This window comes from Oncorhynchus mykiss, chromosome 4 (genome assembly GCF_013265735.2).
Source record: "Oncorhynchus mykiss isolate Arlee chromosome 4, USDA_OmykA_1.1, whole genome shotgun sequence".
Lineage (NCBI taxonomy): Eukaryota > Metazoa > Chordata > Actinopteri > Salmoniformes > Salmonidae > Oncorhynchus > Oncorhynchus mykiss.
Window position 1 is genome coordinate 38104890 of NC_048568.1, and position 15206 is coordinate 38120095.

Here is a 15206-nt window from a genome sequence, read left to right on the forward strand (position 1 = left end):
ACATGTTAATATACTTCCTGGGGGGGGGGCGCCCTCCGGTTGGAAACCCCTCCCCCCCCAAAACAACAAAAAAATAAGAATAATTGTGGGCCCCCCGCCTAGCGAGGGCTGCAGGGATGTGTGCTACTAAATCAAGTTGAATGTACCAGCAAAACTACTATCAGCAAAAACACCAACTAAACTGAATAACATTTTGGTGATCAGATTAAGCTATAATTGGTACATCACATGTAACAAAAGTAGTGTAGATGTGTAAATAACTATAAATAATGTGTAAATAACTATAGTACTGTACTGTATATGGAATACTGACTGACATACCCCTCTCTACTAGATGTTTGAACACCAACTGTATCTCTCTCCTGTCTACTAGATAATACTAACTTGTATTAAAAAGCAATTCACAACTCAATTCAGAATTGACCCTAAGCCTGTTGTGTACTGTACTACACGGTACTGTCCATGATCTAACATGATCTAACTCTCTCTCGTCTCTTCCTTATCGACTAGATGTGTGAGCTGCTGCACTACTTCTGTGACTGTGAGTTGAAGCAGCGTATCGAGGCCATCGTGTCCTTCTCGGACAGCTTCGTGTCCAAGCTGCAGTACAACCAGAAGTTCAGGTACAACGAGTTGATGTTGGCCCTCAACATGTCTGCTGCCATCACCGCCAAGAAGACCAAGGAGTTCAGATCCCCTCCTCAGGAACAGGTACTGTTCTCGTCTTTCTTGTACAACAACAAAAAACCTCCCGACATTCAACCATGTTGTTAAAGAAGAAGCAGTTGTTCTGTGTTTTGTTGATTATGATACTTTGTATCTAGTATCAGAAAAAAAAACTGTCATTCAACTATCTTGATAGAAATTTGAAAAAGGCAAAAAACTGCCATAAAATGCTGTAAGGTCACAGAAAGTAAAAACTTTAAAAACATTTCTGAAATGAAGGTTTCAAATTTCAAGCACAGCAAGAACCCCCCAAAATACCAAAAGTCAGGGCCCCGTTTGACCCTTCTAAAGCCTTAAATCAAGACAGACAGATGCCTCTGGTACTCGGATTCCCTGCCTGACCAAAATATCCCCCACAGGGTTTTCTCATTTTCACAACAACAGATGTTAGACTAATCTGTCTCAAACAACCCAGCCTCTTACAGTGGTCCCTGGTGGTGGCTATACTGATATGAGGTTCCTTCAGCTTGGGTGTTGAGTCGAACTGTAAATGATCTGTCGGGAATGCAGAAATATCTAACCCTGTGTCTGTGGTTTTGACTAACTTGCGAATGCAGCCAGCAGTTTAAAGCAGCAATATAACTTGTAAATGCATCTGAGGGTTGCTTTAGCAGGTTTGTCTTAGCAGGTGTGTCTTATTAGCAGGTGTGTCTTAGTAGGTGTGTCTTATTAGCAGGTGTGTCGTCTTAGCAGATGTGTCTTAGTAGGTGTGTCTAATTAGCAGGCGTGTCTCAGTAGGTGTGTCGTCTTAGCAGGTGTGTCTTATTAGCAGGTGTGTCTTAGTAGGTGTGTCTTATTAGCAGATGTGTCATCTTAGCAGGTGTGTCTTATTAGCAGGGGTGTCTTAGCGGGTGTGTCTTAGCAGGTGTGTCTTATTAGCAGGTGTGTCTTATTAGCGGGTGTGTCTTATTAGCTGGTGTGTCATATTAGCGGGTGTGTCTTATTTGCAGGGGTGTCTTAGCAGGTGTGTCTTAGCAGGTGTGTCATATTAGCAGGTGTGTCATATTAGCTGGTATGTCTTATTAGCAGGTGTGTCTTATTAGCTGGCGTGTCTTAGTGGGTGGGTGTCTTATTAGCAGGTGTGTCTTATTAGCAGGTGTGTCTTATTAGCAGGTGTGTCTTAGCAGGTGTGTCGCCTTAGCAGATGTGTCTTATTAGCAGGTGTGTCTTATTAGCAGATGTATCTTAGAAGGTGTGTCTTAGCAGGTGTGTCTTAGCAGATGTGTCTTATTAGCAGGTCTGTCTTATTAGCTGATGTGTCTTATCAGCAGGTGTCTTATTAGCAGGTGTGTCTTATTAACAGGTGTGTATTGGTAGATGTGTCTTATTAGCAGGTGTGTCTTATTAGCAGATGTGTCTTATTAGCAGGTGTGTCTTATTAGCTGGTGTGTCTTATCGGGTGTGCCTTAGCGGTTCTGTCTTATTAGCAGGTGTGTCTTAGTAGGTGTGTATTAGCAGGTGTGTCTTATTAGCAGGTGTGTCTTGGCAGGTGTGTCTTAGCAGGTGTGTTGGTAATGTTCAAATATCGTTCAAAGTTAAGTAGATCCAGCACACTTCACTTGCAAAGTGTCATGTTTGTACCTATATTTGTATATAACAGCAGGAGAAGCACAGAGGTAGTGGGGCTCTCAGATACTTAGAACCACTGATCTATGATCTATTAAACCTCCATGTAACTCTTTCTCTTTCCTCACTGTGCTTGGGAGCTGAGTAGAAGAACATTGGAGAGAGAAAGAGAGAGAACACCTCATACCAACACGATGATGAGCTCGCGCACACACACACACACACACACACACACACACACACACACACTGGCCAATGAGCTCCCCACTGTTCTCCTTTTCACACTTCTAATAACACTCTCCTACAGCTGCTAAGCCTATGCTGATCAATCTCTCTGCTGCTAGTTATCAAATACACTGATCTGTGTTTCAGAAACAAGATGTCTGACACTGAAATGGTCCTTCTGCTGTCCCCACATGAGAACCAATTTGAAGAACCCCTTTTGGTTTGAATGTAGAACCCTTTTTGGTTCCTTTCTACAGAGGGTTCTACATGGAACCCATAAGGGTTCTGGACGGAAACCAAAAAGGGTTCTACCTGGAACCAAAAATATTTCTCCAATGGGGACAGCCCAAGAACCCTTTTGGAACCCTTTTTTCTAAGAGTGTACTCACCAAGACCTCTTTCTTCGGGGATATATTTCATTTATTTATAATTATATGTTTTATTAAGAAACTGTAGTGCCAGAAATAGAATCAAAACACTGGTAACATCCTTGAAGCCCGGATCAGGGACTCAATTTAATTTACAGTGAGTCTTTTTTTTACAGTTAGCATATGCCTCTTCACATATAGCTAGCTACCTACCATCTGTTGTGTATGGTGGATTTTTCTAACCAAGTGAGAGAGACTTTGTAATTTCTTCAAACAATCATCTTTATTAATCAACATTGATTAATTATTACAATAATTAGACTGGTCAACCCAACTGTCTTGGGCCCGAGAGCCTACCCTTTACAGACCATGCTGTTTCTTATATAGCTGATACCAAGAATGCTCAGTGGCTGGTTCAACCCCTCCCCTATAGATTGGGAGGTGCACCATAAGCCACTTTGGGTTCATCCTGTGGTCATCTGCCTCTGGTGTCGTCTCCCAGGTGCCAGGATAATTAGGAATACTGAGACCTTTGTTCTGTTCCTCCAGGCTCTCTCTATCTCAGTGACACCCACCACATCTGATCATTGGAATGCCAGCTGTAGGTTTTTAGGCTCCTCTTGGTTTACACAGACATTTAATAGAACAGAAATGTCTTACTGTTTAGTTAAGTATATAATCGTCAAATATCCAACAAATATCAGGTAAATATGTTGTTTTGCTATGACAGGTGTATAGCAGGTGTAGAATGTCTCCTATCTCCTCATAGCATCCTCTATAAATTATGTTCCCAAGCTGGTGGTCTGGATGGTTTGACCAATCTCCTGGATCAAACAGATGTGATGTCATAGAGATCTAGGGGGAATCTCCTGGCCTGTCTGACTCACTGTAATGATGCTGTGGTGTAGGGATTGCCTCTCAGTTTCTCTGTCTGAGTCTCTCTCTGTGTGGATAGACTCTCGGTTTCTCTGTCTGAGTCTCTCTCTCTCTCGCAATCTCCGACTCTCTCCCCCTCCCTCCCACCATCTGTCCATATAGATCAACATCCTGTTAAACTTTGCTGCTGGGGAGGACTGTCCCTGTCCTGAAGAGATTCAGGAGGACCTCTACAAATTTCATGATGAGCTGAGACTGCACTGCGGTACAATGTTCACACGCACACCACACACATACATGGGAGCACATGCACGCAGGCACGCACGCACACACACACACACACACACACACACACACACACACACACACACACACACACACACACACACACACACACACACACACACACACACACACACACACACACACACACAGTTAAAAGACAAATCCTAACTTGAGATGCAGGCACATGCTGTAACTCACAGATTTCACATTGACATCAAATCAATACGTCATTTCAGTTATTCAGTCAAAAAGTCTCCTATATGACATGATGACTCTTGACTGGCATCAGTATCAATCAATAGGTTGACAGGTTCAAAAGTGATTGTATATGCTAACTGTAGTAATGAACTCTAGGTCTACATCAGTGCTCCTAAACCCTCTTCCTGGAGATCTACCGTCCTGTGGGGTGGACTGACTAACCTACAGGACAGTAGATCTCCAGGAAGAGGGTTGGACTGATAACCTACAGGACAGTCGATTTCCAGGAAGAGGGTTGGACTGAATACCTACAGCACAGTAGATCTCCTGGAAGAGGGTTGGACTGATAACCTACAAGACAGTAGATCTCCATGAAGAGGGTTGGACTGATAACCTACAGGACAGTAGATCTCCAGGAAGAGGGTTGGACTGAAAACCTACAAGACAGTAGATCTCCAGGAAGAGGGTCGGACTGATAACCTACTGGACAGTAGATCTCCAGGAAGAGGGTCGGTCGGACTGATAACCTACAGGACAGTAGATCTCCAGGAAGAGGGTCGGACTGACAACCTACAGGACAGTAGATCTCCAGGAAGAGGGTCGGACTGATAACCTACAGGACAGTAGATCTCCAGGAAGAGGGTCGGACTGATAACCTACAGGACAGTAGATCTCCAGGAAGAGGGTCGGACTGATAACCTACAGGACAGTAGATCTCCAGGAAGAGTGTTGGGCTGCCCAGGTCTACATGAACCTCTATGTCAAAATGTGATGGAGACATCTGAGTTTAAAATCATCCTCCCAGTCCTGCCCTTCATATTTGTTTCTGTCTCTGTCCCTGCAGGCATCCCGGTGGAGGAAGAGGAGGAGGAGGAAGACACGTCTATAAAGGGCCGTCTGCTGGCCATGCTCTATAAGATCAAGGGACCGCCCAAGAAACTAGAGGAGGAACCTACGGAGGAGGAACAGGCCGCTCCCAGTAAGATACTGTCTCTGTGTGAACCAAGACAACACATTAGCATAACAACATGCCACACGTATTCAGTCGGCTGTAACTGACTGGAAACACACTCATCACTCATCACTTATCTGATCGGATACGCCGATATTACGGTTGGACTGTGTGAAATGTTAATGCCTGGGGCACTTCAGTTCTACAATATTGAAGAGTTTAAAAAAAAATCTAAAAAATAAATGTCTTCTTCATTTTGACATCCCTGCAGGTCATAATCGGAATCTCATGTTAACCTCATACCTCACTAATGAAAGCAGATATTATCACTCCGTTTTGTTCCCCAACAACACTACAAAACACTAGAATAACATCCAGTCTGTTCTCAGTAGCTCACCAACAAACTCCTCTCACAACTCCACAGCACCAGTCCAGGAAGCTTCCTCCATTTAAAACAGAGGACACTTCCTCTCTGTTATTTAGCTGCACACAAAACCCTCATTAGCAGAGAAAACATCTACATACATGGCTCTGTTCATTTGTAGTCAGGCAGCGGAGTGTTTTTTTGGACAGCTTCACTTCTGAACCAGGAGTAGAACAGAGGTGTGTGTGTGTGTATGTGTTTGTGTGTGTGTGTGTGTGTGTGTGTCTGCGTGTGTGTGTGTGTGTGTGTGTGTGTGTGCGCGCTCTGTGACTGGGCTCCCAGGGTAGGGTTCTGTCTGCCAACCAGCTTTTATTCACACCAATTAGCCTGCTGTTACAGCTCAAACCATGCCACTGGAGATGGTGTCTGTTCGACCTCGAGTTCACTAAATGTACAAACTGGAAAAAAATCAAGCGGTAATTGTATATTTATTTTAGAAAATATTGTGAATAGTTTCTTTGTTTTTTTGTAGGTAGTTGTTTGTTTAGAGGTGTTTTTTGTTTGTTTTGTTTTTATAGTTATGAGCTTACTCTTGGTAAGTTCCTGGGGTTGGTTTCTGAAGTTGTGTGCTTTGCTTTTTTACCCTGATCAGTATACTTCCTTCTCAATCCAAAGTCAAGACTAACCTTGGTCCTTGGCGCTTCCCACCAGGGACCTACAAAAATGTCATGTACAGTACATAGCTACAGCTGTTGGTGTACCAGGAATAGACTGTTCAGTTTTCCCCCAGGCACTCCCTCCATAAGTTTTGAAGGACAAGCAGAAGTTACATACTTATTATCGAGGCAATCTATTGGAGAAAAAAAAAAGTCCAATATCTGTTGAGGGAGAGTTCTAATGACAACGTACTTAACATTCTTATCTAGTCCAGCCTCATCGACTTAATGAGAAAACATCACGTTTTAGATGAGGATGGAGGGGAATTCAGGGGGTTTAGGTAGGACGTCTACATTAGGTAGAGGAGAGGAGAGAGGGAGAGCGACAAAAGGAGAGGAGGGGGAGAGAGACAAGAGAAGAGGAGGAGAGGGGGAGAAACTAGAGGAGGGGAGGGGTAGGAGAGAGAGAGAGACAAAAGAAGAGGAGGAGAGGGGGAGAGACTAAACTAGAGGAGGGGAGGGGTAGGAGAGAGAGAGAGAGACAAAAGAAGAGGAGGAGAGGGGGAGAGAACTAGAGGAGGGGAGGGGTAGGAGAGAGAGAGAGACAAAAGAAGAGGAGTAGAGGGGGAGAGACAAAACTAGAGGAGGGGAGGGGTAGGAGAGAGAGAGAGACAAAAGAAGAGGAGTAGAGGGGGAGAGACAAAACTAGAGGAGGGGAGGGGTAGGAGAGAGAGAGAGACAAAAGAAGAGTAGAGGGGAGGAGAGGGGGAGAGAGACATGAGGAGGGGGAGGAGAGGAGGAGAGAGACAACTAGAGGAGGGGTAGGAGAGAGAGACAAAAGAAGAGTAGAGGGGAGGAGAGGGGGAGAGAGACATGAGGAGGGGGAGGAGAGGAGGAGAGAGACAACTAGAGGAGGGGTAGGAGAGAGAGACAAAAGAAGAGTAGAGGAGGGGAGGAGAGGGGGAGAGAGACATGAGGAGGGGGAGGAGAGGAGGATCGAGACAAAAGAAGAGTAGAGGAGGAGAGAAAAGGGGAGTGTTTAAAAGCTTGCGTGCATATGTGTATATTTATTGACTTGACCCAAGAATATAATAACATATCACAGTGAACCTTCTGACTGCTCTATCACCTGGCCATCATGACTAACAACTACTGCTCTCCCTCCCCCACACACTAATTACTGACGCCAACCATTACGTTGCTGTTAATTAGTTATTGATTGCCATAATCAATTGATTGCCATAATGCATCTATCTATTTATCCTGCTACTAGTCTCTAGTACTCTTGTTTACATGTATATACTATCATTAGTATTTATATATTCCTGCTGCCAGTCACTTTTCATCCCTGTGTACCTGTATATCCGCCTACACTGACACTCTTACTAACACCCACACACTAACACCCACACACTAGCGCCCATGCACTAACACCCATGCACCCACACACTAACAGCCGCACACTAACACCCACACACCAACACCCACACACTAACACCCACACACTAACACCCACACACTAACACCCACACACGTACACCCACACACTAACACCCACACACTAGCGCCCACACACTAACACCCACACACGTACACCCACACACTAACAGCCACACACTAACACCCACACACTAACACCCACACACTAACAGCCACACACTAACAGCCACACACTAACAGCTACACACTAACAGCCACACACTAACAGCCACACACGTACACCCACACACCAACACCCACACACTAGCGCCCACACACTAACACCCACTCACTAACACCCACACACTAACAGCCACACACTAACAGCCACACACTAACACCCACACACTAACACCCACACACGTACACCCACACACTAACACCCACACACTAGCGCCCACACACTAACACCCACACACGTACACCCACACACTAACAGCCACACACTAACACCCACACACTAACACCCACACACATACACCCACACACCAACACCCACACACTAACAGCCACACACTAACACCCACACACTAACACCCACACACTAACACCCACACACTAACACCCACACACTAACACCCACACACTAACACCCACACACTAACACCCACACACTAACAGCCACACACTAACACCCACACACTAACACCCACACTAACACCCCCACACCCCCACACTAACACCCACACACTAGCACCCGCACATTGGCACTCACACATGAACACCCACACACTAACACCCACACACTAACACCCACACACTAACACCCACACACTAACAGCCACACACTAACACCCACACACTAACAGCCACACACTAACACCCACACACTAACACCCACACGTCCACACACTAACACCCCCACACCCCCACACTAACACCCACACACTAGCACCCGCACATTGGCACTCACACATGAACACCACACACTAACACCCACACACTAACACCCACACACTAACACCCACACACTGACACCCACACACTGACCCCCACACACTGACCCCCACACACCAACCCCCACACACTAACATCCTCACACGGACACCCGCACACCCACACACTAACATCCTCACACGGACACCCGCACACCCACACACTAACACCCACACGCTGACACCCACACACCCACACACTGACGCCCATGCACTAGCACACTAACACCCACACACCCACACATCCACACACTAACACCCACACACGTACACCCACACGTCCACACACTGACACCCCCACACTAACACCCACACACTAACACCCACACACTAACACCCACACATTAACACCCACCCACTGACACCCGCACATCCATACACTAACGCCCACACACTAACGCCCGCACACCCACACACTAACACCCATGCACTAGCACCCGTACACTAACACCCACACACCCACACATCCACACACTAACACCCACACACTAACACACACACACTAACACCCACACACTAACACACACACACTAACACCCACACACGAACACCCACACACTAGTAGAATGGCGCTGGAGAGGATGGCTGAGGTTTTACGTGCCTCTAAACAACTGTGGTTTTTTGTTAGTTTGTTTGCGTTGTTTGCAACGTATTTTTTTACTTATTTTGTACATGATGTTTCTGCTACCGTCTCTTATGACCGAAAATAACTTCTGTACATCAGAACAGCGATTACTCACAACGAACTGGAAGAAGCTTTTTCCTTTAGTCTCCTGGGACTAAACACCTCCCTCTGCAAATAGATCCTGGACTTCCTGATGGTCCGCCCCCAGGTGGTAATGGTAGGCAACAATACGTCTGCCACACTGATCCTCAACACTGGGGCCCCTCAAGGGTGTGTACTTATTCCCCTCCTGTACTCCCTGTTCACCCACGACTACGTGGCCAAACACAACTCCAACACCATCATGACGTCACAACAGTGGTAGGCCTGATCACCGACAACGATGAGACAGCCTATAGGGAGGAGGTCAGAGACCTGGTAGTGTGATGCCAGGACAACAACCTCTCCCTCAATGTGAGCAAGACAAAGGAGCTGAATGTGGACAACAGGACAAGGCGGGCCGAACAGGCCCCCATTAACATTAACAGGGCTGTAGTGGAGCAGGTCGAGAGTTTCAAGTTCCTTGCAAAAGTATTCATCCCCTTTGGCGTTTTTCCTATTTTGTTGCATTACAACCTTTAATTTAATTGGACTTTTATTTGGATTTGATGTAATGGACGTACACAAAATAGTACAAATTGGTGAAGTGAAATTTAAAAAATTACTTGATTCAAAAAATTCTAAAACAATAAAAAACTGAAAAGTGGTTTGTGCATATATATTCACCCCCTTTGCTATGAAGCCCCTAAATAAGATCTGTTGCAATCAATTACCTTCAGAAGTGACATGATTAGTAAATAAAGTCCACCTGTGTGCAATCTAAGTGTCACTTGATCTGTCACATGATCTCAGTATATATACACCTGTTCTGAAAGGCACCGGAGTCTGCAACACCACTAAGCAAGGGGCACCACAAAGCAAGCAGCACCATGAAGACCAAGGAGCTCTCCAAACAGGTCAGGGACAAAGTTGTGGAGAAGTACAGATCAGGGTTGGGTCATAAAAAAATATCAGAAACTTTGAACATCCCACGGAGCGCCATTAAATCCATGATTAAAAAATGGAAAGAATATGGCACCACAACAAACCTGCCAAGAGATGGCCGCCCACCAAAACTCACGGACCAGGCAAGGAGGGCATTAATCAGAGAGGCAACAAAGAGACCAAAGACAAGCCTGAAGGAGCTGCAAAGCCTCACTGCTGAGATTGGAGTATCTGTCCATAGGACCACTTTAAGCCGTACACTTCATAGAGCTGGGCTTTACGGAAGAATAGCCAAAAAAAAGCCATTGCTTAAAAAACTAAATTGAAGGAAAGATGGATGGCGCTAAATACAGGGAAATTCTTGGAGGAAACCTGTTTCAGTCTTTCAGAGATTTGAGACGGACGGAGGTTCACTTTCCAGCAGGACAATGACCCTAAGCATACTGCTAAAGCAACACTTGAGTGGTTTAAGGGGACACATTTAAATATCTTGGAATGGCCTAGTCAAATCCCAGACCTCAATCTAATTGAGAATCTGTGGTATGACTTAAAGATTACTGTTTACCAGCAGAACCCATCCAACTTGAAGGAGCTGGAGCAGTTTTGCCTTTAAGTATGGGCAAAAATCCCAGTGGCTAGATGTGCCAAGCTTATGGAGACAAACCCCAAGAGACTTGCAGCTACAATTGCTGCAGAAGGTGGCTCTACAAATTATTGACTTTGGGGGAGTGAATATTTATGCACGCTCAAGTTTTCAGTTTTTGTTGTCTTATTTCTTGTAATGTTTCACAATAAAACATATTTTGAATCTTCAAAGTGGTAGGCATGTAGTGTAAATCAAATGATACAAACCCCCCCAAAAATCTATTTTAATTCCAGGTTGTAAAGGCAACAAAATAGGAAAAATGCCAAGGGGGGTGAATTATTTCGCAAGCCACTGTATCTACCTCAATACTCCAGTATCCCTGCCTACATGTACATATCCACCTCAATACTCCAGTATCCCTGCCTACATGTACATATCCACCTCAATACTCCAGTATCCCTGCCTACATGTACATATCCACCTCAATACTCCAGTATCCCTGCCTACATGTACATATCCACCTCAATACTCCAGTATCCCTGCCGACATGTACATATCCACCTCAATATTTCAGTATCCCTGCCGACATGTACATATCCACCTCAATATTTCAGTATCCCTGCCTACATGTACATATCCACCTCAATACTCCAGTATCCCTGCCTACATGTACATATCTACCTCAATATTTCAGTATCCCTCCCGACATGTACATATCCACCTCAATACTCCAGTATCCCTGCCTACATGTACATATCCACCTCAATACTCCAGTATCCCTGCCTACATGTACATATCCACCTCAATACTCCAGTATCCCTGCCTACATGTACATATCCACCTCAATACTCCAGTATCCCTGCCTACATGTACATATCCACCTCAATACTCCAGTATCCCCTCACATTGAACATTTGGTACTGGCTTTGACCCTTATTTCTCATTAGTTATACTATTTGGAATACTGCACTGTTGGGTAGGGCGTGCAAGTTAAGCATTTCGTTGTACGTGTGTGTGTGTGTGTGTGTGTGTGTGTGTGTGTGTGTGTGTGTGTGTGTGACAAATCCAACTTGAAACTTGACTCAGCTGATCAGTAGAACTACATCCTTCTACCAACCCTGGAAATTACACATTTTATAATGTCCTGCCTCTTCCCTCGACTTTGGAAAAAAAAACATTTGTTTCAGTTAAATCTACACTCAAAGAAAAAAGGTTTCCAAAAGGGTTATTTGTCTGTCCCCATAGGAGAACCTTTTGAATAATAATGTTGGTTTCCATGTAGATCCCTCTGAAGAAAGGGTTCTTCATGGAACCCAAAAGGGTTATTTGTCTGTCACCATAGGAGAACCCTTTGAATAATAATGTTGGTTTCCATGTAGATCCCTCTGTAGAAAGGGTTCTTCATGGAACCCAAAAGGGTTATTTGTCTGTCCCCATAGGAGAACCCTTTGAATAATAATGTTGGTTTCCATGTAGATCCCTCTGTAGAAAGGGTTCTTCATGGAACCCAATAGGGTTATTTGTCTGTCCCCATAGGAGAACCCTTTGAATAATAATGTTGGTTTCCATGTAGATCCCTCTGAAGAAAGGGTTCTTCATGGAACCCAAAAGGGTTATTTGTCTGTCCCCATAGGAGAACCCTTTGAATAATAATGTTGGTTTCCATGTAGATCCCTCTGAAGAAAGGGTTCTTCATGGAACCCAAAAGGGTTCTTCAAAAGGTTATTTAATGGGACAGCCAAAGAACTGTTCTAGTTTCTATACAGCATGTTTTTTGTCTAAGAGTGTACACACCTTGGCCGCATTGGATCTTACAGACCCCCCCCTCCGCAATTTTTATTTATTTATTTTGAGTTGCATTTTGTTTGTAGCTTAACATAATAACTGAGAGACAGACTATTATCAATCTTTCTTGGATGGGCATGATGAGGAGGACTGCAGCTCTATCTCCACGGTTCATCTGTATGCACACATAGTCGTCACCTCTTCCCCCAGCCTAATCAACCACTGATTCCCCATGGCAGAAGTACAGCCATTTTCTTAAAGCAAATGGCATATTGCAAAAATAGGAGCCCTAGAGAGTAAAAGAGTTGTAACTCACAGGATGTGGAGAATACACATATTGACTAGATTTGAAATAGTAATTAGTTCCTCCTTTCTCCAGCCAACCTGAAGGACAACGGCTAGCTGGGCTCAGACATGCACTGTATCTATCTATAATGTCTGTATGTTTAAAACTCTGGTATCTCCCCTCAGTCAACCTTAAGGAGTTGATCAGCCAGACCATGGCTAGCTGGGCTCAGGAGTGCAGCGTCCAGGACCCAGAGCTGCTGTTACTACTGTATGATTAAAGAGATAACACACACTCTTGGTATCTCCCCTCAGCCAACCTGAAGGAGTTGATCAGCCAGACCATGGCTAGCTGGGCTCAGGAGTGCAGCATCCAGGACCCAGAGCTGGTTCGTGTGATGTTCAGCCTGCTGAGACGTCAGTACGACGGCATCGGAGCGCTGCTCAGGGCCATGAAGAAGAGTATGTACATGATCCTTGTGTCACGTCAATTGAGTGACACCGAGACTGATTCTGATAGTTTGACCTAATCGTTATATTTTACTATTTTGTTGTTCATCTGTCATAAGACAATTGCAGTTAAACACAGCCAAAGCCATACAGATTGTAAATATAACTTTAGTCTCTTACCATTACCAGGTTACACCATCTCTGCTGTGTCAGTACAGAACTGTCCAGTTTAACTTTAGTCTCTTACTGTTACCAGGTTACACCATCTCTGCTGTGTCAGTACAGAACTGTCCAGTTTAACTTTAGTCTCTTACTGTTACCAGGTTACACCATCTCTGCTGTGTCAGTACAGAACTGTCCAGTTTAACTTTAGTCTCTTACTGTTACCAGGTTACACCATCTCTGCTGTGTCAGTACAGGACTGTGTCAACCTCCTGGCCTCTCTGGGCCAGATCAGATCACTACTGTCTGTACGCATGGGGAAAGAAGAGGAGAAACTCATGATCGACGGACTGGGGTAAGAGAGGAGTGGAGGGTATGTGTGTGTGTGCATTTAATATTACTGTAGTGATCCATACATCTACAGTACTGCTCAATGCACACACACTAAGGTTGTTTGATCTGGTTTAGTTCAACTATAAAACAACTGTTAGCTCAGATAATTAGCTGGCCTCTGTGTATTTACAGTGACATCATGAACAACAAGGTGTTCTACCAGCACCCCAACCTAATGAGAGTCCTGGGGATGCATGAGACTGTCATGGAGGTGATGGTCAACGTGCTGGGAGGAGACAAGTCACAGGTACTGTAGCTCATTAGTCTAAAGATGAGACAAGTCACAGGTACTGTAGCTCATTAGTCTAAAGAGGAGACAAGTCACAGGTACTGTAGCTCATTAGTCTAAAGAGGAGACAAGTCACAGGTACTGTAGCTCATTAGTCTAAAGAGGAGACAAGTCACAGGTACTGTAGCTCATTAGTCTAAAGAGGAGACAAGTCACAGGTACTGTAGCACATTAGTCTAAAGAGGAGACAAGTCACAGGTACCGTGGCTCATTAGTCTAAAGATGAGACAAGTCACAGGTACTGTAGCTCATTAGTCTAAAGAGGAGACAAGTCACAGGTACTGTAGCTCATTAGTCTAAAGAGGAGACAAGTCACAGGTACTGTAGCTCATTAGTCTAAAGAGGAGACAAGTCACAGGTACTGTAGCTCATTAGTCTAAAGAGGAGACAAGTCACAGGTACTGTAGCTCATTAGTCTAAAGAGGAGACAAGTCACAGGTAATGTAGCTCATTAGTCTAAAGAGGAGACAAGTCACAGGTACCGTAGCTCATTAGTCTAAAGAGGACACAAGTCACAGGTACCGTAGCTCATTAGTCTAAAGAGGAGACAAGTCACAGGTACTGTAGCTCATTAGTCTAAAGAGGAGACAAGTCACAGGTACTGTAGCTCATTAGTCTAAAGAGGAGACAAGTCACAGGTACTGTAGCTCATTAGTCTAAAGAGGAGACAAGTCACAGGTACTGTAGCTCATTAGTCTAAAGAGGAGACAAGTCACAGGTACCGTAGCTCATTAGTCTAAAGAGGAGACAAGTCACAGGTACCGTAGCTCATTAGTCTAAAGAGGAGACAAGTCACAGGTACTGTAGCTCATTAGTCTAAAGAGGAGACAAGTCACAGGTACTGTAGCTCATTAGTCTAAAGAGGAGATAAGTCACAGGTACCGTAGCTCATTAGTCTAAAGAGGAGATAAGTCACAGGTACTGTAGCTCATTAGTCTAAAGAGGAGATAAGTTACAGGTACTGTAGCTCATTAGTCT

The 15206-nt window shown here is 44.6% G+C and overlaps 1 protein-coding gene across 1 annotated transcript in view; it reads left to right on the forward strand.

The window, feature by feature from the left end:
• The window catches only part of LOC110521100 (ryanodine receptor 3-like), a 264957-nt gene that overhangs the window by 135168 nt on the left and 114583 nt on the right, over window positions 1-15206 (forward strand). The window contains exons 39-44 of the mRNA XM_036976224.1: window positions 511-711; window positions 3924-4026; window positions 5089-5223; window positions 13250-13396; window positions 13775-13901; window positions 14072-14186. Of these exons, the coding sequence (XP_036832119.1) occupies window positions 511-711; window positions 3924-4026; window positions 5089-5223; window positions 13250-13396; window positions 13775-13901; window positions 14072-14186 (828 nt within the window). The remainder of the gene's footprint in view (window positions 1-510; window positions 712-3923; window positions 4027-5088; window positions 5224-13249; window positions 13397-13774; window positions 13902-14071; window positions 14187-15206) is intronic.